The sequence below is a fragment of the Dermochelys coriacea genome, chromosome 4, assembly GCF_009764565.3.
Source record: "Dermochelys coriacea isolate rDerCor1 chromosome 4, rDerCor1.pri.v4, whole genome shotgun sequence".
Classification (NCBI taxonomy): domain Eukaryota; kingdom Metazoa; phylum Chordata; order Testudines; family Dermochelyidae; genus Dermochelys; species Dermochelys coriacea.
In genome coordinates this window covers 132,192,384-132,213,916 of record NC_050071.1, presented here as the reverse complement: position 1 = coordinate 132,213,916, position 21,533 = coordinate 132,192,384, and the positions used below count along the sequence as shown (strand labels likewise).

General features: G+C 44.5%; 1 protein-coding gene across 1 annotated transcript; it reads left to right on the top strand.

Annotated features, from left to right (window-relative positions):
- Positions 1-14,537: 14,537 nt before the first annotated feature.
- FABP1 (fatty acid binding protein 1) lies at positions 14,538-19,494 on the top strand. Its single transcript, XM_038400218.2, has 4 exons — positions 14,538-14,639; positions 15,865-16,037; positions 18,536-18,628; positions 19,388-19,494. Exons 1-4 carry the CDS (start codon positions 14,573-14,575, stop codon positions 19,436-19,438), a joined length of 384 nt encoding a protein of 127 aa, XP_038256146.1. The 5' UTR covers positions 14,538-14,572; the 3' UTR covers positions 19,439-19,494.
- Positions 19,495-21,533: the final 2,039 nt, after the last annotated feature.

Genomic DNA, 21,533 nt, shown 5'->3' with positions numbered 1-21,533 from the left:
CCCCTCTTCGATTCCTCACTCCAATAGAGTCTGGGGACCACAAGAACTGAGAATGCAGGAGACCATTCAGCAGCAGCTTCACTTACACTTGTATCTTTGCTTTAACCTAGCCTTTATTGTCCTGTTCCTCTTTCTTGTAGCTAAGACATAAATCCAGGTCCTGACCTCCTATGGTATTCAAGTTCCCATGGTACTTTTTCTAAAATAAGGGGTGTCACCTCCTTTATTCTGGCTAAACTCAGGTAACTATATTTTCCCTAATTCATCTCCCTCATCGGTTTTGACTGGGAAAAGATATTCTCCATCTCCTGTCCTAATTTGTGGTGTAGTGTTGCTGTGAGGTGCAGAGCTGCTTTATTCCCTCCCCTCCCCAGAGGTGGCTGCATTTCATGGGTGGGAGAAAGTAATCCCACCATATCCAATACCCTTTCCTGTTGTGAGATCTAACTTGGTGTTGTTTAAAACCTTCAGTTAAAGTTTCTGTAGACATGTAAAACCAGAGGGGCCTGATCTTCAATGACAATGAGCACCTACCACAATTCCAGTGGAAACTGCAGATCTGAGAAAATTGGGCCCATTCTTAACACAGAAGACGACAAGGTCCCTGGCCCAAAAAGCTTGCAATGTTTTCCCCTTTGTAGAGTAAAACAACTAATAACTCATCCATCAGGAGCAGAGTTAAACACAAGGCCACAGACAGAACAAGGAGTAATGGTCTCAAGTTGCAGTGGGGGAGGTTTAGCTTGGATATCAGGAAAAACTTTTTCACGAGGAGGGTGGTGAAGCACTGGAATGGGTTACCTATGGAGGTGGTGGAATCTCCTTCCTTTGGGCTTTTTAAGGTCAGACTTGACCAAGCCCTGGCTGTGATAATTTAATTGGGGATTGGTCCTGCTTTGAGCAGGGGGTTGGACTAGATGACCTCCTGAGGTTCCTTCCAACCCTGATATTCTTATGATTCTAAGATCTTGTAGGTTAAATACTAATCTTCTATGCAGTCATCCATCAACATAACATATTCAACTCAAGTGTCATTAGAAATCCTCATGTCAGAAACATATTTTAAGTTCTTCTACAGTTCACACATCATAAAGAAATTTGACAGGTATGCTTCAGCAGAGGGATTACAAACCCCAGCGTTCCCCTCAGCTAAGTACAAGCTAGCTAGATGTTAAACTCCCAAACTAAAATCAAACAAATCTAAACACTATGTAAATAAATAGATGATTCACTCATCTAATCCAATGTGGTATTTCCTCTGGTTCTGTCCGAGAAACAGACAGCACTGGAAGATTCTGTGCATTTGTATCTACGTCTATAGGGAAACATTGTGTGTACAGTGCCTGCCCAGGACGTTAGGTAATTACTTGGACTAGCTGGATTAAAGTTAGCTCAGGGATGTCTCTATGAGATGCAATCACATCCTATGATTGCAGTGTAGATATACCCTCTGGATCATGTCACCGTGCACCTTTAATCTTCTTTTAATGCCTTTTTATTGATATATTTATATGGTGTGACAGGGTCGGGCCAGATGGCTACAGGAGAGTGATCGAAGGCAGATATATTAGCCCTAGGTTAAGCAGGTCCCTTTTCCCTGGGTAAGGTAGCAGGGGCAGATCCAGAACAATCAGGAACTTGCTGGAACCAATTAAGGCAGACAGGCTAATTAGGACACCTGGAGCCAATTAAGAAGCTGCTAGAATCAATTAAGGCAGGCTAATCAGGGCACCTGGTTTAAAAAGGACCTCACTTCAGTCAGCAAAGGGACCGGCAAGGAGCTGAGAGGGAGAGGGTGTGCTGCTGGAGGACTGAGGAGTACAAATGCTATCTGGCATCAGGAGGAAGGTCCTGTGGTGAGGATACAGAAGGTGTTGGGTGGAGGCCATGGGGAAGTAGCCCAGGGAGTTGTAGCTGTCACACAGGTGTTACATGAAACACTGTGGATAGCTGTGATCCAAAGGGCCTTGGGCTGGAACCCGGAGTAGAGGGCGGGCCCGGGTTCCCCCCATCGCCCCAACTCCCTATTGGATACAGGAGAAATTGACCTGGACTGTGATTCCCACCGGAGGGGAAGGTCCCTGGCCTGTCCCCCAACCCACTAGGTGGACCAGCAGAGACTGTGGGGATTGTTCTCCTTCCTTTTCCCCATGCTGGCCAGGGATTAGGTTAGCTGAGTGAACGGCAGGTTTGAGCCACTAGCAAAAGTGGCCAAACTGAAAGCAGCTGTCAATCTCTGAGGCGAGCAAATCCATCAATAAGCGCAGGACCCACCAAGGCTGAGGAGGAACTTTGTCACAATGGATATATTATTAAATCTGCAAACAAACTAAAGTGCACAAAATTGCCCTTTTGGCATGACTAATATACATCCCCTCTTCCAGATACAGTGTGTGTTAAAGAATGACTATAATCTGATAAGAGCTCAGAGATAACATTTCCACATGGTTTCAGAGTAGCAGCCATGTTAGTCTGTATTCGCAAAAAGAAAAGGAGTACTTGTGGCACCTTAGAGACTAACAAATTTATTAGAGCATAAGCTTTCGTGAGCCACCAAATGCATCTGATGAAGTGAGCTGTAGCTCACGAAAGCTTATGCTCTAATAAACTTGTTAGTCTCTAAGGTGCCACAAGTATTCCTTTTCTATTTCCACATGGGTGATTTTTTCCCACTTCCTCCCCAATTACTCTGTGTTTTGGAGGGTAATAGTTAATCAGGCCAAAGATCACTGTGGGGAAGAAGACAAGCTGGCAGAATTTGAAAGAGGATTCTAGTCCTTTCATCTCAGCTTCTCACTGTAGACTCTCAATGCAGAAATGAGTTTCACAATAGGTTCTAAGGCACCACTGCCTCCGATTGTGTTCAGTAGAGCAAAGTGCAAGACACAGTTGTGGAGACAGAGGTCACAGGAAGCTTGAGGGAGAAATTGTGCAACTCTTACTCCCGTCTATGGGACTATTTGAGTGGGTAAGAGTTCACCAACGGAAGGGTTGTACAACCCAGCCCTAAAAGTCTGGCAATTACATTAAATCCAAGGGCTAAATTTTATCTCAAGAGCTGTTTTTGCATGTGAATGAAAATGAGTGAGGAATGCCTGTTGGGCCCTGTGCCCCAAACCAGAGAGAAAGGAAAGTCCAGTGGCTAGCCCAATAGTCTAACACTTGGGAGACCCCAGTGCAATTCCTTGCTCTGCCACAGACTTCCCTTATGACCTTGGGCAAGTTACTTCATTTCTGTGTGTGTCATTTCCCGCCCTACAAAATGGGGACAGTAGCACTTTCCTACCTCAGAGAGGTGTTTTGAGGAGAAATAGGTTAAATAGTGTGGGGTGCTCAGATCCGAGTGATGGGGTCCACAGAGCATGGTTGGGGTAGGAAATGAGGTGTTTCAATGCAGAGAGAGGATATGTACAAGTCATCTTTAGCCATACTAGATTTTAGATCATGCTGTCTCCCAATTGACATCCATAAGGAAAATAATTTGATTACTAACACTTGTACATTTAATTATAGTGATTAATAACAATAACCACTTAATAGCAGTTAATGACTATACATATGCAAGGCTTAAAAGGGAAACTTTATATATCCAAGCCCTGATTCAGGTCTGACTTGCACCACTGCAAATGAGGAGTGACTCTGGTGCAGTTGCATTGGAGTCAAACTGGTGTAAGCGAGGTTACAGTCAAGCTCATGACTTGGACTGGGCACAGAGCTGACCCTCCTGAATTAGGGGGCAGATATAAATTGGAACCTATTATTATTTATTATGTTGTGTTGTGGTAGCACCCAGGAGCCCCAGATATGGACCAGGACCCCATGGGGCTAGGTACTGTACAAACAGACAAAAAAGATGGTCCATGCTCCAAATCCAGATGCAAATGGTGGGGCTTGAGAAGATCCCTACTGATGACAGCAGTGATGCTCCCAGCACGTGAAGTCCTGGAGTCACCAAGTTTCACTGAATATCAAGTAGTGCACGAGACCGTAACAGCACAGTTATGCGAGTTATATAGCAGGGAAGAGGATAAATTAGGGTTAGATTGTACATTTAGATGCACAGAGGGAGCAGCTTCTATGCTCCCCAAAGGGTAGAGATTGCACTTGTCCCTGACCCTTGCTCATAGAATTCAAGGGGTGGCAAGTCTCCTCATTCCCACACACCCTTCTGCACCCCCATTAAGGACCAGGGACAATCTGGCTCTTACTGACTACCTATGCATCATGGTGATTCATTAACACTAATATGTTCCAGCTTCTCCAAGACCCTCTGGAATTGTCAGAGGGTGCTTCACATATAAGAACTTCTCACAAGGAAAATGCCATTGTGCCCTGTAAAATGGGTCCAGGCTGATTCCACATAGAGTGTAACTCCAGATGTCACTCTATGTTCAGATTCTGTATTAGGATTAAGGCAACCCCAACAAGGGCAGGTTTTGGGGACGCCCATCTCACTCAAACATGAGACCGTAGAATGGTTCAGTGCCTTTCCCATTGATTGGCGGAACAAAACAAGCATGCGAAGCGATGCCACCACAAAGTCATGATCGTCTCCTCCTGCCATCAGGAAAGGGCCTCCCTACGCAGTGACATCCCGTCATGTCACCGCACCACAGCCTCAGCACTCCCGAAATAAAGGAAGGACTCCAACTGCAGAATAAGGGGCAGCCCCAGGGAAGTCAGAACTGTTCTGTGAATTTCAGGACGCCGGGCATCTCCATCCCAACAGTCAGTGGCATCTCACGAGTGCAGATGCTAAAATGAGCAAGGCAAATCTACAGGACACTGGAGGGTACAAGAGAATACCCAACAAATTTGAGTGCACACATTTCTCCATTGTTGTATGCAGTGCTGTTGGAGTTGTGTCAGTCCCAGGATATGAGAGGGACAAGGTGGGTGAGGGAATATCTTTTATTGGACCAACTTCTGTTGGTGAGAGAGACCAGCTTTGGAGCTAACACAGAGCTCTTCTTCAGGTCAGGGAAATGTACTTAATGTCACAGTTCATGGGCCACTTCATCTTGAATGGTCCCTTGAAATATGTGTTAACTACTTACTCCAAACAATCTGCTCCACCTTGTGTTTAGCTGTGACACTCAGAGTACGTTTCCCAGACCTGAAGAAGAGCTCTGTGTAAGCTTGAAAGCTTGTCTCTCACCAACAGCAGTTGGTCCAATGACAGATATTACTTCACCCACCTTGTCACATTCATCCATTGTAAGAGGAGAGAAGATTCTCGAGGAGAACCTGCTGTTTGAGGCCACTGACTCTATATGTTCCGCTTTCAAGTATGAGAAGTGGATAAACAGAAGCTAAAACAATAAGTTAAGATTTGGTGTGACACACTGTTTGGGTGAAATTCAGGCGTGTTCACCGTGAGCCAGCACAACGGCTACACCCTGCATAAATCCCCTTTAAACCTTCAAAATAGGGACCTACATGGTATGTAGGCCTGGGACTGGCCTTTTGCACAGGTGTGAATTTTACCTCTTATGAGCATTAATCACTGAAGTAAATCATATTGCAGCCTTCTGAACAAGCTGCTGCGCTTGCAAGGACTTATCAGGCAGCTGATAATGATGTAATCTAATCTAGGATATATACATCAGGGCCAGGCATTCGGTAATTAACATAGGGTGAAATCAAACAAGATAGTGATACAAGAAACCCTATATTAAGAGCTTGTCTATTCCTGAATAACACCATGTGGGGAAGCCTTTTCTTACATAATCAGACTGTTCATGTATGGAGTAATTCAGGAATACCTATTCCACTTTAAATTCATACTCTACCTTCTTCTGGAATAACTTCCATGTGTAGTTTCAGAGTAGCAGCCATGTTAGTCTGTATCCGCAAAAAGAAAAGGAGTACTTGTGGCACCGTAGAGACTAACAAATTTATTTGAGCATAAGATTTCGTGAGCTACAGCTCACTTCATCGGATGGATTTGGTGGAAAATACAGTGGGGAGATTTTATATACACAGAGAACATGAAACAATGGGTGTTACCATATACACTGTAACCAGAGTGATCAGGTAAGGTGAGCTATTACTAGCAGGAGAGCGGGGAGGTGGGGTGGGGTGGAAACCTTTTGTAGTAATAATCAAGGTGGGCCATTTCCAGCAGTTGACAAGAACCTGTGAGAAACAGTGGGGGAGGGGGGGTGAGGAAAATAAACATGGGGAAATAGTTTTACTTTGTGTAATGACACATCCACTCCCAGTCTTTATTCAAGCCTAAGTTAATTGTGTCCAGTTTGCAAATTAATTCCAATTCAGCAGTCTCTCCTTGGAGTCTGTTTTTGAAGTTTTTTTGTTGAAGAATTGCCACTTTTAGGTATGTAATCGAGTGACCAAAGAGATTGAAGTGTTCTCCAACTGGTTTTTGAATGTTATAATTACACAACAAAAACACTAACCCAGGAATCTATCCTTGCAACAAAGCCCGTTGCCAACTGTGTCTATGTATCTATTCAGGGAACACCATCATAGGGCCTAATCATATCTGCCACACTATCAGACGCTCATTCACCTGCACATCTAGCAATGTGATATATGCCATCATGTGCCAGCAATTCCCCTCTGCCATGTACATTGGTCAAACTGGACAGTCTCTACACAAAAGAATAAATGGACACAAATCAGACATCAAGAATTATAACATTCAAAAACCAGTCGGAGAACACGTCAATCTCTTTGGTCACTCAATTACATACCTAAAGTGGCAATTATTCAACAAAAAAACTTCAAAACCAGACTCCAACAAGAGACTGCTGAATTGGAATTAATTTGCAAACTGGATACAATTAACTTAGGCTTGAATAAAGACAGGGAGTGGATGGATCATTACACAAAGTAAAACTATTTCCCCATGTTTATTCCCCCTTTCCTCCCCCCCCCCCCCCGTAACTGTTCCTCACATGTTCTTGTCAACTGCTGGAAATGGCCCACCTTGATTATCACTACAAAAGGTTTCCACACACACACACCCACCGCTCTCCTACTGGTAATAGCTCACGTTAGCTGATAACTCTGGTTACAGTGTTTATGGTAACACCCATTGTTTCATGTTCTCTGTGTATATAAAATCTCCCCACTGTATTTTCCACTACATGCATCCGATGAAGTGAGCTGTAGCTCACGAAAGCTTATGCTCAAATAAATTTGTTAGTCTCTGAAGTGCCACAAGTCCTCCTGTTCTTTTTCCATGTGTAGATAGGCCTTGAGACAGAGCTAACTTAAAGGAGACCTGCAAAGAAAAAGAAAAAAAAATTGGACATGTGCCATTTTGTGCTTCTGTATCAAACTGGTAATGAAACCCCAAGTTGGGAGCATTTCACCAGGTTTGGGGCTCTGTCCTTTAAATTTCTCACAAATCCTCTGGTGACATCCTCTAAAACACGGGGAGGCAGTTTGATCTAGTGGCCAGAGCACTGGCCTGGGACTCAGGAGCTTTGGGTTGTAATACTGGGTTTGCCACTGGCCTACTGGACAATCTTGGGCAAGTCGCTTTGCCACTCTCTGCCTCAGGTTCCCCATCTGTAAAGTGGGGGAAATCATAGAAATGCAAGGCTGGAAGGGACCTTGGGAAGTCATCTTGTTCATTCCCCTGTGCTGAGTCAGGATAAAGTAAACCTAGACCATCCCTGACAGGAGTTTGGCTAACCTGGTCTGCCAAAGTGCTTGCAACCGCCCCCTTCCCCAAGCCTGGTGTCAACCCTGACCCCGTAGGACCCCTCTTAACACATCCTCCCCATGTGACAGCACACCATTGATAACTACTCTTTGAGTACGGTTTTGCAATCAGTTGTGCACCCACCTTATAGAAATTACATCTAGACCATATTTCCCTCATTTGTTTATAAGAATGTCACTAGAGACAGTATCAAAAGCCTTACTAAAGTCCAGGTATATCACATCCACTGCTTCCCCCCCATCCATTAGGCTGGTTACCCTGTCAAAGAAGTAAATTAGAATGGTTTGGCATGATTTGTTCTTGACACATCCAGTGTGGCTATTACTTATCACATTACTATCCTCCTGGTGTGAACAAACTGATTGTTTAGAACATAAGAACCACCATACTGGGTCAGACCAGTGGTCCATCTAGCTCAGTATCCTGTCTTCTGACCAATGCCAGGTGCTTCAGAGGGAATGAACAAAACAAGGCACGTATCAAGTGATCCATCTCCTGTCATCCACTCCCATCTTCTGTCAGTTAGAGGCTTAGGACACCTAGAGCATAGGGTTGCATCCCTGTTCATCTTGGCTAATAGCCATTGATGGACCTATCCTCCATGAACTTATTCAATTCTTTTTTGAACACAGTTATAATTCTGGTCTTCACAACATCCCCTGGCAGTGAGTTCCACAGGTTGACTGTGCGTTGTATGAAGTAATACTTCCTCTTCTTTGTTTTAAACATGCTGCCTATTAATTTCAATGGGTGACCCCTGATTCTTGTGTTATGTGAAGGAATAAATAATACTTCATTTTCACTTTCTCCACACCCATCATGATTTTCTAGACCTCTACCATAGCCCTTTTAGTTGATTCTTTTTCAAGCTGAAAAGTCCCATTATTTTTAAATGCTCCTCATGTGGAAGCTGTTCCATACCCTCATCATTTTTGTTGCCCTCCACTATACCTTTTCCAATTCCAACATATCATTTTTGAGATGGGACAATCAGAACTGAATGCAATATTCAAGGTGTGGGTGTACCATAGATTTATATAGAGCCATTCTGTTATTTTCTGTCTTATCCCTATCCCTTTCCTAATGGTTCCCAACATTCTGTTCACTCTTTTGACTACCACGGCACATTGAGTGGATGTTTTCAGAGAATTATCCACAATGACTCCAAGATCTCTTTCTTGAGTGGTAACAGCTAATTTAGACCCCACCATTTTGTATGTATGGTTGGGATTATATTTTCTAAAGTGTGTTACTTTACATTTATCAACGTTGAATTTCATCGGCCATTTTGTTTCCCAATTACCCAGTTTAGTGAGATCTCTTTGGTCTGTTTTGGACTCAGCTATCTTGAATAATTTTGTATCATCTGCAAATTTTGCTACCTCACCCTTTTTCCAGATCATTTATGAATATGTTGACCAAACTTATGGCCAAGACTTCTGTTGATGAGAGAGACAAGCTTTCGAATTCACTCAGAGCTCTTCTTTGGGTGACCTGAAGAAGAGCTTTGTGTGGCACCAAAGTTTATCTGTCTCACCACAGAAGTTGGTCCAATAAAAGATATTCCCTCGCCCATCTTGTCTCTCTAATATCCTGGGACCAATGTGGCTACAACTACACTATGTACAGTATTAGGTACTTTTGAAAATTTTAATCATCATCTTTAGAAAGGGGTGAGTACCCACCTTCTGAAGATCAGACCACTTTAAAGAGCCTCGAGGTGGGCACCCAAAAATGGACACTCCCAAGATCACTAGCCACTCTTGAAAATATGGCCTATCTCTCTCTCTCTCTCTCTCCCCATCCCTTTCCCCACCCCTCACCCAAACTGGGAACCTGTCCTTGAGATTTCAAGCTTAGGGAGGAATGAATTAATTTTAACCCAACAATCAATTATGGATCCCATAATAATGCAGCTCAGGACACCCTTTCTTGGGCTAGAGAGGTTAAACTGACCTCATGTTTTAAAATAACCCATATTGCAACAAGGAGAAGTTGGCTGACCTTTGCTATTGAGATTAAGTTTATCTCACTTGTCAGCAAGCCTATCTAGATAATAATTACCCAAGCCAAAATTCATTCAGTGAAGTCTTCTTCCTTTTTTAAAAACTGTTCTTCTGTATTGTATAACTTAGTATAATAAAAGAACCTAAGCCCCCAAAGGATTTGTAGACAAAGGGTGTAAACACTCAATAGTGGTGTTAGCATTGTGATCAATCAATTATTGTAAACCACTTATAACAAATATGAATAGGGGCTTGGGTTTGGTTTTCCAGACTCATGAACAGCAATTTATCTGAACAGCCTTGAGATAATCAGGTTAGAGTGAAATCCACTGTAGTAAATACCAAGATGAGACAAAAATGCTTTTCTAAAGCCTGGTCTACACTAGGAAAACTACCAGTTGCTGATGATGGGGCCTACACTGGAGAAATTTCCCCCAAACTCTAACTGCTTTAAAAGTGGTTTAGCTCACCTGACTTTACACTGCACTCCACTGGAGGTGCTTGTAGGGTATGTCAAGCTACATACCACAGTGAAAAGCCTGCTGCGTCCACACTAAGGAGTGTAGCTACACGGGACAGTGAAAGGCTCTGGCAGGGGAGGATAGCAAGGAAAAGCTTCAGCAGCTCCCTGCTGCTAGAGTCTTTTCCCACTGCTGGAGTCTTTCCCTGCAGCGGGCAAGGATCCAGGGAAAGACTCTGGCAATAGGGAGAGGGTGAGGAAAAGCTGAGCCATGCCACCACATCTTCACGGCTATTGCTGGATTAAAGCTAACACAGGTATTTGTACCCAGCCCCGACAAGATAATCACCACTTAACTTTGCGGTGAAGACACACTCATAAGCAGGCCTTGGGTGTCAGGGCTGAATTAAATTGAAATGGGGATGGACACATCGTAGTTCAAGCAGTGGCGCTGGAGGACTTTTTACAGTGGGGGTGCTGAAAGCCAGGGATCCACAAATGTTTTATTTTACACCCACCCCTACCCGTCTGTGCCCCCTATCCCCAGAGCTGGGGCCAAGACCAGGCCATGGCTCCGGGGGGTGGGGAAAACGTGGACAGGGGTAAAGGGGCTGAGGCTGGGACCACAGCTGGGATGGGAGCAGAATCCTGGGCGTGGGTCCTGCAGCCGGGACCCCACACAAAACCTACACCCCTAGTTCCCACGCCTATGAGTGCAAGACTAGAGCAGGCTTTAACCATGGTTTCAGAAATCTGTCCTAGTCAACACTTGAAGTTCGACTGATTCACTAGGATTTGTACCTGTCACAATTTAAAACACTATCTGTCAGATCCTGGTGTTTTTACATTGCCCTTTCTCAAGCAGAAAAGGCTTGGGCCATTGGCTTCATTTGACCCAGCTCTGCTGTCTCACTGGGATCTGCCCATTGGGTAATGAAGCCAAATTTCCCAGGGAGTGGCACACGCATGCAAGGTCCCTGAGTGCAGGATATTGTAAATGGATCTCAAATTGGCTGAGAGGCTCGTTAAAACTCCTGCGGCCTGGCAAAGCCCTGGTGACTCAAAATTCACATTTTGTCTTTCACCCACATGCAGAAGTGGGTGGGAGTTTGGTGTCAGTCAGAATCAGAGGCCGGGCCTGGTCAAACACCATAGGTCCTGGAATACTAGTCTTTCCAGCAAGAGTGAATGATAAATTATACCCAGGAGAGAGGGATAGCTCAGTGGTTTGAGCATTGGCCTGCTAACCCCAGGGTTGTGAGTTCAATCCATGAGGGGGCCATTTAGGGATCTGGGGCAAAAATTGGGGATTGGTCCTGCTTTGAGCAGGGGGTTGGACTAGATGACTTCCTGAGGTCCCTTCCAACCCTGATATTCTATGATTCTATGATAACAGTCTACCAACATCACATGCAGGCAGGGCTGAAACCTCTTGCTTCAGAGTCCATTTGGGGGATCCTCCCTCGCAAAGGAGACAGCCATGCATAAATATTAGCAGCATTTCTTATCTACCAAGCACTCTTTGTGTTCTCACCCCTGCTCATTGCACCATAGCCCCTGCCCAGAGGGGCTCATTACCTGAATTATGCAGAGGGCCAGATGCCCTGAAGCTGGCTGGAGGAGGTGTAAATGGGTCCTGGTCATGAGTGGGTGGGATCGAACCTGAGAACTCTGATGCTAAATCCATGAGCCTCTACTGCGTGAGCTAAAAACCATACAGCTCTTAGCTAAGGCTGTAGAGCAGACTCATTAATCTCTCTGTAAGTGGTCTCGGTCCCACTAGATGGGATAGAACACAAACAAAGGCACCTGTGAGAGAAGAGGGTTCTCTGGCTATTGTTTTGTGCAGGTTTGTGTGTGTGAGAAAAACAGAAGAAAGACCAGAGAAGCTGAGACAGAAGGCAGCAACAGACAAAGCCTGAACAAGAACTGGGAGCATGGCCTTGAGAAAAGCTAAGAGAGACAGAGCTTTTGGGGCTGAGAGCTGTCTGAAAGAGGCTTGGAGCTGTGAGAAAAACAGCTGGTTCCCGTGGTTTGATTCATCCTGTGTTCAGGGAAACAGGACTTTGTACATAAATAGGATTGCATCAAAGATACCTGCCCCCGTCACCAATTTCCTCTTGTAACTGGAACAGTCTGCAAGAGTCCAGGTTTTTAACTAACTGCTTGGGTCAAAAGGGCTAACACAAAGTTTACCCCAGCAGATGCTAACTGGATTAATATAGCCCAGACAATGCCGCTCAGACACACGCTGTGATAAACCAGCTGAACAAAGAAAAGTCTTGTCGCAGACAGTGAAGAGTTACTGATTTCTTTAGCGGGTCATCCCTGAAAGGCTTAATGGAAGCTGTGAGGTTTAAGGAGGGGTTCGGATGAAGCGAATTTGGTCAGTAGGGCTGGTTGGAAAATGGGGTTGTTTTCTGTGGAAATGTGTGATTTTTCATTGAAAAATTGAAAATTTTTGGCTGAAAATCACAAAATTGGGGTTTTCGGTTTTTTGATTTTCTGACAAAAAAAATTAGAGGGAAGCAAAAACTTACTGCACAAAGGTACATTGAGTCAACCCCTCAATTTTCCATAGAGAAAAGTTTTGATAGAAAATTTTTCCTAGCCCTAATGGTCATCTAGTAAACAAGGAGACTCTTCTCAGCCTAAGGAGCAACAGGGGTGAGAATGGAAGATGGAAAAAGAAGAGAGTAATTAGGCTGGTGGCTTAGGGGGAATGACAGAAATCCTCAGGGGCCATAGGAAGAGATGAGATCAGAGATGGAGTAAGGAGCAGAGCTGGGCAGAGCTCTAAGGGTGACAAATGGAAGCTTGGACTTGATGCACAAACCAGGCAGAGACCAGCCAAGGGAGGATGATTCCAAGGAGTGAGGAGGATTTTCACAGCAGCATTTTGGATGGATGGGTCATGCAACAGTTCAGCATGGAGGCTGCTGCTCATCTCACAAATTATGCAGCTTTTTAGAGACACTAATATGCTGATCTGGCAGTGGAAGGGGGCGGAGGGCAGGGAGAGAAGGGGGAATCTAGGGATGGCTTGTTGCTGTTTCTTTCCTCCTGCTTTTATGGTAGCACATGGCATTATCACCTCCGCTGCCATCACTGATTTAGTGGCAACTAGCTCTTTTTTTCATAAGCTCAGCCTGGATATGGAAACAAAGGCCAGTGATCAAGCTTGGACCCAAAACAAAGTTTTTCCAAGTTTGGATCTGGGGTTTTGGTTCAGACTCATCTATATCTTCATTGACCTATTGGAGGATGGTCACGGCTTTTTAATACTATTGTGAGATCCAGGGATAACCCTGGATTGCAACACAAGTTGCAGTTACACTGATGCTGCCAAAAGAAAAGGAGTACTTGTGGCACCTTAGAGACTAACAAATTTATTAGAGCATAAGCTTTTGTGAGCTACAGCTCACTTCATCGGATGCTGCCAAGCATTACAACCGGGTGATATGTGTAGTTGTTAGACCATAGACATTGCTCTTTGTGCCAATATGTTGGGAAGAGGAAAAGAAAATCCCTGTGTCTCACACAGCACCACACCCAGGGGTCAAAATATCTTCCCAGCTGCCCTATTCTCTCTAACGTGTTTCCAGAGCTCTAGTCCAGGGGTTCTCAAACTTCATTGCACTGCGAACCCCTTGTGGTAACAAAAATTACTGCATGACCCCAGAGGGGACTGGAGCCTGAGCCTACCCAAGCCCTGCCGCCCTGGGTGGGGGGGCCAAAGCCAAAGCCTGAACCCCGCCACCCTTGGTGGGAGGGGTCAAAGCTGAAGCCAAAGGGCTTCAGCCCAAGGTGGGGGGGCCTGTAGCCTGAGCCTCGCTGCTCAGGGCCGAAGCCACAGTCAAAGCACTGCCACCCAGGGCTGAAGCCCTTGGGTTTCAGCCCCGGGCAGTGGGGCTAGGGCTTCAGTTTTGGTACCGGGTGGTGGGTCTCAGGCTTTGGCCCCAGTCCCCAGCAAGTCTAAAGCCAGCCCTGGTGACCCAATTAAAATGGGCTCATGACCCACTTTAGGGTCCTGATCCACAGTTTGAGAACTGCTGCTCTAGCTGGTTTGAATCATTTGTTTTTTTCTCTGACAATCAGCAGGCAAGATCTCTCTGCACTTTTTTCATTTCTTTGGATTTACAGATGCTGCTTTGTATTTTGTTACATCTGTAATTCCATGTCTTTATCAAAAATAACCTACCCCCACTTTGTAAACCTAGGTCAGCAGCTGAGGGCAATTTATCACTGACCATTGCTCAGTCATATGTTAATGTTTGAGCAAGGCCATAAAAGAATTACATCATATTACCTCTGACCAACTTTCAAGGCAATGAATCTGTATAAAGCCCAAGCGCCGGTTATTGACAGGCTACATTCTCTCCTGACAGGACCACAGAGAACATCTCCATCATGAGCTTCAATGGAAAGTTTGAACTCCAGTCCCATGAAAATTTTGAGCCTTTCATGAAAGCCCTTGGTAAGTATCAGATAAATGTAACTATGTTTAGTGTGTGTTGCCTCTGTCTGTATGTAGTGTCCAATATTGGTTAAAATTAATCTATTGTTTGCAGGCATTCAGGATTTAGATGAAAATAATTTTAATTTCTGATATTGAATGTTACTGTCCTTAATTTTTATACATTAGTATGTTTTAAAAATACGTAATAGTGTACATGTGATCTTGTGCGTTCATGAAAAGAACACATCATAAAATGAGTCTCTCTCTACAATTGACATGTAGGAAACACTGCATGTTAAATAAAATTCTCTGGCCTGTATTATGCAGGAGATCAGTCTAAAATACCATAATGGTCTCTTCTGCCCTAAGAGTCTGCGGGCGAGATCCTCCGTTACTGCAGACCAGTGTGAATTTTCACCTAAGTCAGTGGAGGTATGCCAATTTACACTGGCTGAGGAGCTGCTCCTAGGAATCTATTAAATGAATCTCTGTTGATTTTGCCTTGACTCTGCTAATCTGTCACAGTGTTCATTTTGTGTGGAAGCTCTGATTCAATTGCTTGCCAAGAACTAGGTAAAATGGGCCACTTATTTAGGTACCTGAAGGTAGATTTAGGTGCCTACTTTTAGACACTCAAGTTTGAAAAATGTTGGCTTACATTTTCAATCACTTTCTAGCCAGGGATTGTATTTTCTCCAGTCTCATTGGGTATTCATCAGTGATTTGCTGTATCATTTCTTCCATGTATTGTGATATTCTTTTTACCTTTCATATGTACAATTGGCTTCAGGATTTTGAGGGATCCCAACCAGGATATTCTTGGGGTCCCTATTCCTCCCACATCTCCCACAAAAATTCCTGTTTTCTCCTGTCCTCCATCCACTTTCTTCTGCTTGATCTTTTCTTTCCCCTTAGATTTTCAAGGTGGGAGCGGGGATGGCATTTCTTCCTCTTTCTAACCAGTCATGTAGGACAAGGGACAAATCCTTGGGTTGGAGACTTTCCCCAGACTCGACTATGAATGACATTGTTCATTGCACTCAAAGAGCAGACAACCGCGTGGTCCTATGTTAATGTAGGAAGTGTCCCTCAGAGTGAGGCCACTGTGTACCAGACAAGGATCCCTCTCAGCCGTGAATTTCACAGCCCTGAAAGCTGTCTTTGTTTGTGTGGCTTCCCCATCTGCCCCGGAAATAGCGCTTCTCAGAACGCTCACTAAGCCTAGGCTTTTATTTTTGGCCAGGTCTTTCTGATGAATTGATTGAGAAGGGCAAGGACATCAAGAGCATCTCAGAAATTGTGCAGAATGGCAAAAAGTTCAAGGTCACCGTGACAACTGGCAGCAAAGTGCTGACCAATGAGTTCACTATTGGAGAGGAGGCCGAGCTGGAGACCCCCACTGGAGAGAAGGTCAAGGTAGGTGCCTGGTCCTCCCTTCGTGTAGGGCTGTGAGTTGCTGAGCATCTCCTGTGGAGTGCTGAGCGCCCTGAGAGTGCTCAGTCCCCTGGAAGGGGCCCTCCACACCTTGCAGGATCCTGCCCTGATGCCACGTCCCAGCTACACTATCTCACAGAAAAGGCTGAACTGACATTGCCTGCAGTAGACGGCAGTTGATTTCTAGTGGACTTGTAGCACTTTCCTTCCTTTTCATCTAACCCAGAGGTGCCCAAGATTTGCTCAACTAATAGCCACACCATCAGCTTGCCTGGAGATCCACAAGATGCATCAAAACCCGTAACTGCTGCTGGGCTACATTCTCTGCACATGTAAACGAGGGCAGCTCTTCTAACTTCAATGGGATTGCACTCACTTACACTGGCAAAGAATTTGGCCCCTGGTGTGTAATAGGGATGAATGGCCCTCAATGATTAGAGCTCCCAGCATATACATGGATCAAAGTGGAGCACTGCATGCTGGGACCTGTAGTTGCTGTGGCTTGAGTCCCAGATAGTAAAGTTTAGGTGGCCATGGATTGTATTGTGTAACTTCATGGATTGATCTTGGCTCACAGCTTGGCCATGTGTGATTTATCATAGTGGAGGGGAAGTAAAGCTCCACACGGTAGCCGAGGGAAACACTGCACAATGGAGAGGACGTCTGACCACTTCGGGGCCATGCCTTGCTCTGCTTTAGACAGGACGTCAGCAAGTCTCTTACGCAGCCCATGGCAGTGAGCCTCTGAGCCCAGGTCATCAGACTCAGGTTCACTGGGCTCAGTCATGCCAAAGCACTAAAAATAGCTGTGTAGACATTGCAGCTCGGGCTGGAGCTCAGGCTCTGAAACCTAGGGATGGGTTGGGCTTTAGAACCCAAACTGCAGCTTAAAAGCGCCATCTACCACAGCTATTTTTAGCACTATGGCATGAGCCCGAGTCTGTTGTCCTGGGCGCAGCGCTCACTGCCGCGGGCTGCCTTTGGCTGTGTGTCAGCAAAGTTTCAAAAGTGACCTCGAATGTTGGGTGCCTCTGTTTCTAGTGCCCTATTTTAGAGCCCCAGGGCTTAATTCTTGGAGGTGCTAACCTAACCTTCGGTTGGATGTGTGGCTGCTCACTGTTACTAAATTCCTACTTAAACTCATCACTCGGCACCTCTGAGAATCAGGCCTTGGATTTCTAAAGTTAGATGCTCAAAACTATAGGCCATCCCTGCAAATGCGGGCGGTAGCCTCTCTTTGCCTCAGTTTCCCCCTTTGTAACATGTTCGAGAGCCACAGATGAACAATTCTGTAAAAGTGCTAAATACTGTTCTTTTAGACTAGTCAGCTGAATCAGGTTTGACTTCATGTGGTCTGTTGCATTACAAAAGAGACACTGAGTTCTGTTTTATTTTTAAAGGGATGATGAAATGTGGCAGGAGATGTGCAGTCATAAAACAAAAACCTTCCCTCTTAAAGAAGGAACATGCACAGGTTCTTTGGAAGCTCTGACTGCTCCTTCCTCTGCCCTTATTTGCATTTGGTGGGTGATTGTGGAATTGGGATTCATAGCTCTTAAAACTGGATGGTTCCTGTTCCTGGAAGGAAAGGGACAGATCCAGTGGTTCACTTAAAACCCCAGCATTGGCAAATCCTGTCCCTCACCTTTTTTTCTCATCAGCAGGTAGCTTTCTAGATCTTCTGAAGACTGGAGGAATTCTTCAGTCACCTGAAATAGCACTGCAAGGCTACACACCTAGAGTTCACTGATATCCCACACGTGTTGCACTGGGGATAGCATCATGAACTTCTGGAGTAAGCCATGGGCCACCAGCACTTGAGATAAAGGAGAATTCTCTGCAAGTGTGGCTATAAGAGTTTTACCTTCTATATAACAGCCACTAGGGAACATGTAGGTCGATACTATTTGTATTATCATACTGCCTAGGAGCCACAGCCATGGACCAGGACCCCACTGTGCTAGGCACTGTACAAATGTGGAACAAAAGGTCATTCCCTGCTCCAAAGAGTACAAATCTAAGGAAGTAGACAGATAAATAATGTTTTCCTATTGAAGGGGTTTACTTGTGTAATTTCAGTTAGCAGTGATGTTAAACCACTTAGGACTTGTCTACAGGGGACATCTGGGAAAGTTAGTCTAAAGGAACTAAAGGTGTGAATTTGAAATGGATTAGTTACACCGCATTAAACCCCCACGTGAACACCCTCATTCAAAATGATAGTGGCCTTAATTTGATTTAGTTTACTTCCAAAGTGAATTAAACTAAATGGAATTAAGGCCACTTTTAATTCTGAATAACAGCATCCACACAGATTTAATGTGATTTAACTAATCCACTTCAAATTCACACCTTTAGTTAATTTGGAGTCTTACACTTGCCTAATTTATCAAGTAATTAGACACGAGAGTGCAAATTGGTTTTTATTCCACAGGCAATAATGTTCATGTCTCTCTTCTCCCCCACCCCCTCTCTTTCAGGCTGTTGTTCAAATGGAAGGTGACAATAAACTGGTCACGAACTTGAGCAAAATCAAATCCGTCACGGAAATAAAGGGAGACATAGTCACCAATGTAAGTACATGAGATTATATATAACATTAGAAAAATGTCATTACTTACAGCATGAGACTACGGTGGGAGTTTCTAATGGAGACCAATAAGAGCAAGTAGCTATCAGCATAGAATACTGACCCAAATACTGATTTATACATTGGGCCAGAACCTCCGCAGGTATCAATCGGCATAGTTCTACTGACTTCAGTCGAGCTATGCCGAATCACACCAGCTAAGGATCTGGCCTATTATCTAGTTATCTGTGAGAATCAGTTATTTTAAATATATCATGTACAAGCATGTGTGTGTAATTTGGCCTTTTGGTAATGACCAACATCTACCCCAGGTGCTTAAGTTTGGCTGGTCAATCAAATGGCCATTTAAGGCCATTTTCAATGAGAACGTGCAGTACGCTACATGCTGTACACCCTTAATTATCCAATGAAAAGATTTCAGGTAAGTGAAGAATGTTTTCATTCTCATTATAGTAGAAGTTGTGGGGCATGACTGGGTGTCGGGAAAAAAGGGAGGGTTAGCTGACTAGTTTCAAATAAGCAAGGTCACACTAGACACACACGTTTTAGAGTATTTATTAATATAGTTAAAGGATTAGCAGTGCAATTTAAATGAGATAAATTTCAATTTAAATGGTTGGACTTGGGCCCCACGCTTAAGTGTGGGTCTCTGGTCTGTGGGATCAGGGCCTTGATATGTGTGATATTTTCAAACTACTTCAGTGAAAGACTTAATGCTTTGTGCTTTTTGTTTGGTTTTTAGACAATGACTGTGGGAGACATCAACTACACGCGAATCAGCAAGAGAATCTAGCTAGCCTGTGCATTTCCTATACTGTGTAAAGTGTGCCCAATAAAGTACAGTTTGTATTAAAGCCCCTTTGTTGTTATTAATTATTATTATTAGCATCCTCCTTGTCATTTGGTGGCAATGCTGTGATTCGCAGATGCCTGTTGTAAGAGCTGTATTGGCCATAGTTTCTATCCATTTTCCTAGTGAACAACTGTCCATATCACAAAAGCCACCACCACAACTGACACAAACTGGCTAGCAAGTTCTACACAGACAGCACAGTATGAATGAGCTACAGCGACTGAATTACCCTCTGTTCCACAGAAGTGGTTCCTCTGGGTCAGCACTGAGACCCATTGCTGCGGCCCATGCTGTATTTGTTCTGTTGCTAAACTCAATCATCACATTGTTGGTTCATATTCAATTTGTGAACCACCAGAATCCCCAGACACTGCAGGACTACCACCTAGCCAGATAGTCCCATTTTGTAGTTGTGCAGCTGATTTTTTTCCTTCCTAAGGGCTTTGGATTTCTCTTTATTGAATTTTATCTGGTTGATTGCAGACCAATTCTCCCATTCATCTAGGTCATTTTGAATTTTAAGCCTGTCCTCCAAAGTGCTTGCAAAACCGCTCCCAGCTTAGGTGTCATCTACAAATTTTATAAGTGTCCTCCCCACTGCATCAGCCAAGTCATTAAGGAAAATATTTAATAATACCAGACCCAAGACAGAACTCCCTGTAGGACCTTACTAGATCCATCCTCCCAGTTTGATAGTGAACCACTGATAACTACTCTTTGACCATGTTTTTTTCAACCAGTTGTGCACCCACCTTAGAGTAATTTCCTCTAGACCTCACGGCCCTAGCTTGCTTATCAGAATGTCATGTGGGACTGTGTCAAAAGCCTTACTAAAATCAAGATATATCATGTCTGCTGCTCCCCCAACCCACTAGGCCAATAACCCTGTCAAAGAAGGCAGTTAGGCTGGTTTGGTATCATTTGATCTGGACAAATCCATGTTGGCTATTACTTATCACCCTATTATCCTTTAGGTGCTTACAAACTGGTTGTTGAATAATTTGTTCCAGTATCTTTTCAGGTATCAAATGTCCCATTAAGATGATGTTTCCAAACATTTATACAACTGAACACAGCTTCAGGAAGATGAAACCAATCACACACACACACCCCCTTCAACCTCACTGGGTTGTTAAAGGCCTGACCCATCTTAATGTACACATCTTCCACAACCCTCTCCCCTCACTAGTCCTTTGCACCCACCAGCGGGGCATGCCCCATTCTGTGGGAAACACTATGGTAGATCTTCATAATACAATCTTCCCTCTTCCTACCTTACATGTGATGGGCATTCAAACAGTGAACAGTTTGGGGATTTAAAGTGTCTCCATTGGCCTCTGAGTTACACCCATTGACATGAATTCAGCCGTTCAAAGTCATAGTTTCAGACTCTCTGCGGGAGAGTCTGGAATTTATTTTTAAACCTTAATTACCTTGCAGAGGAATTTTCTCCAATTTACTTGCAAGTGTCAGGTTGGGGATTCCCAGGGTTGGAGAAGGGGTCCCAGCCCCATGCACACACCAACCCTCCATCCTAGGTGCATCAGAGTTAAACTTCTGGAAAAAGTACCATGCTTAATGATAGAACACCACCTTCCCTTATGCCAGGCAAACCCAGGGGAAGACCTCTAGGTGGTGTTACAGACTGCTTTGCCCCCAGTATACCATAAAGAATCAGCCCAGGGACAGATTTCTGGCAGAGGTTCCACAGAGTCCCTTGCCCAGTACACCCTACAGCTCACTGCCCCCAGACTTAGCTAGCATGCACCATGCACTCAGAGCGGTGAGTCCTGTTGCATGGTCTCAGCTGTCCAGGTGGCTGTTTGGTGCCTGCCTGCCTCTTCTTCTGTGCTGCTGGTTCTGCTCCTCCTGGGGCAGCTGCTCCTTCTTTGTTCTCCTCCTTCCAAATTTCCTGCTTGTGTCCCTGCTGCCCCGCCCCAATCTCTTATTAGCTCAAACCCTCCCAGACGGTCAGTAGCCAGTTCTGTGTCCTTGTTTTGCAGCGGCACTAGGACAATCAGATAGTAGGGGTGAC

Bases quoted from the DNA above. Each gene is read 5' to 3' on its own strand.
- FABP1 (XM_038400218.2), top strand. From the start codon at position 14,573: ATGAGCTTCAATGGAAAGTTTGAACTCCAGTCCCATGAAAATTTTGAG. The intron at 14,640-15,864 runs GTAAGTATCAGA...ATTTTTGGCCAG, and splicing joins GCCTTTCATGAAAGCCCTTG to GTCTTTCTGATGAATTGATT. The intron at 16,038-18,535 runs GTAGGTGCCTGG...CCTCTCTTTCAG, and splicing joins CCACTGGAGAGAAGGTCAAG to GCTGTTGTTCAAATGGAAGG.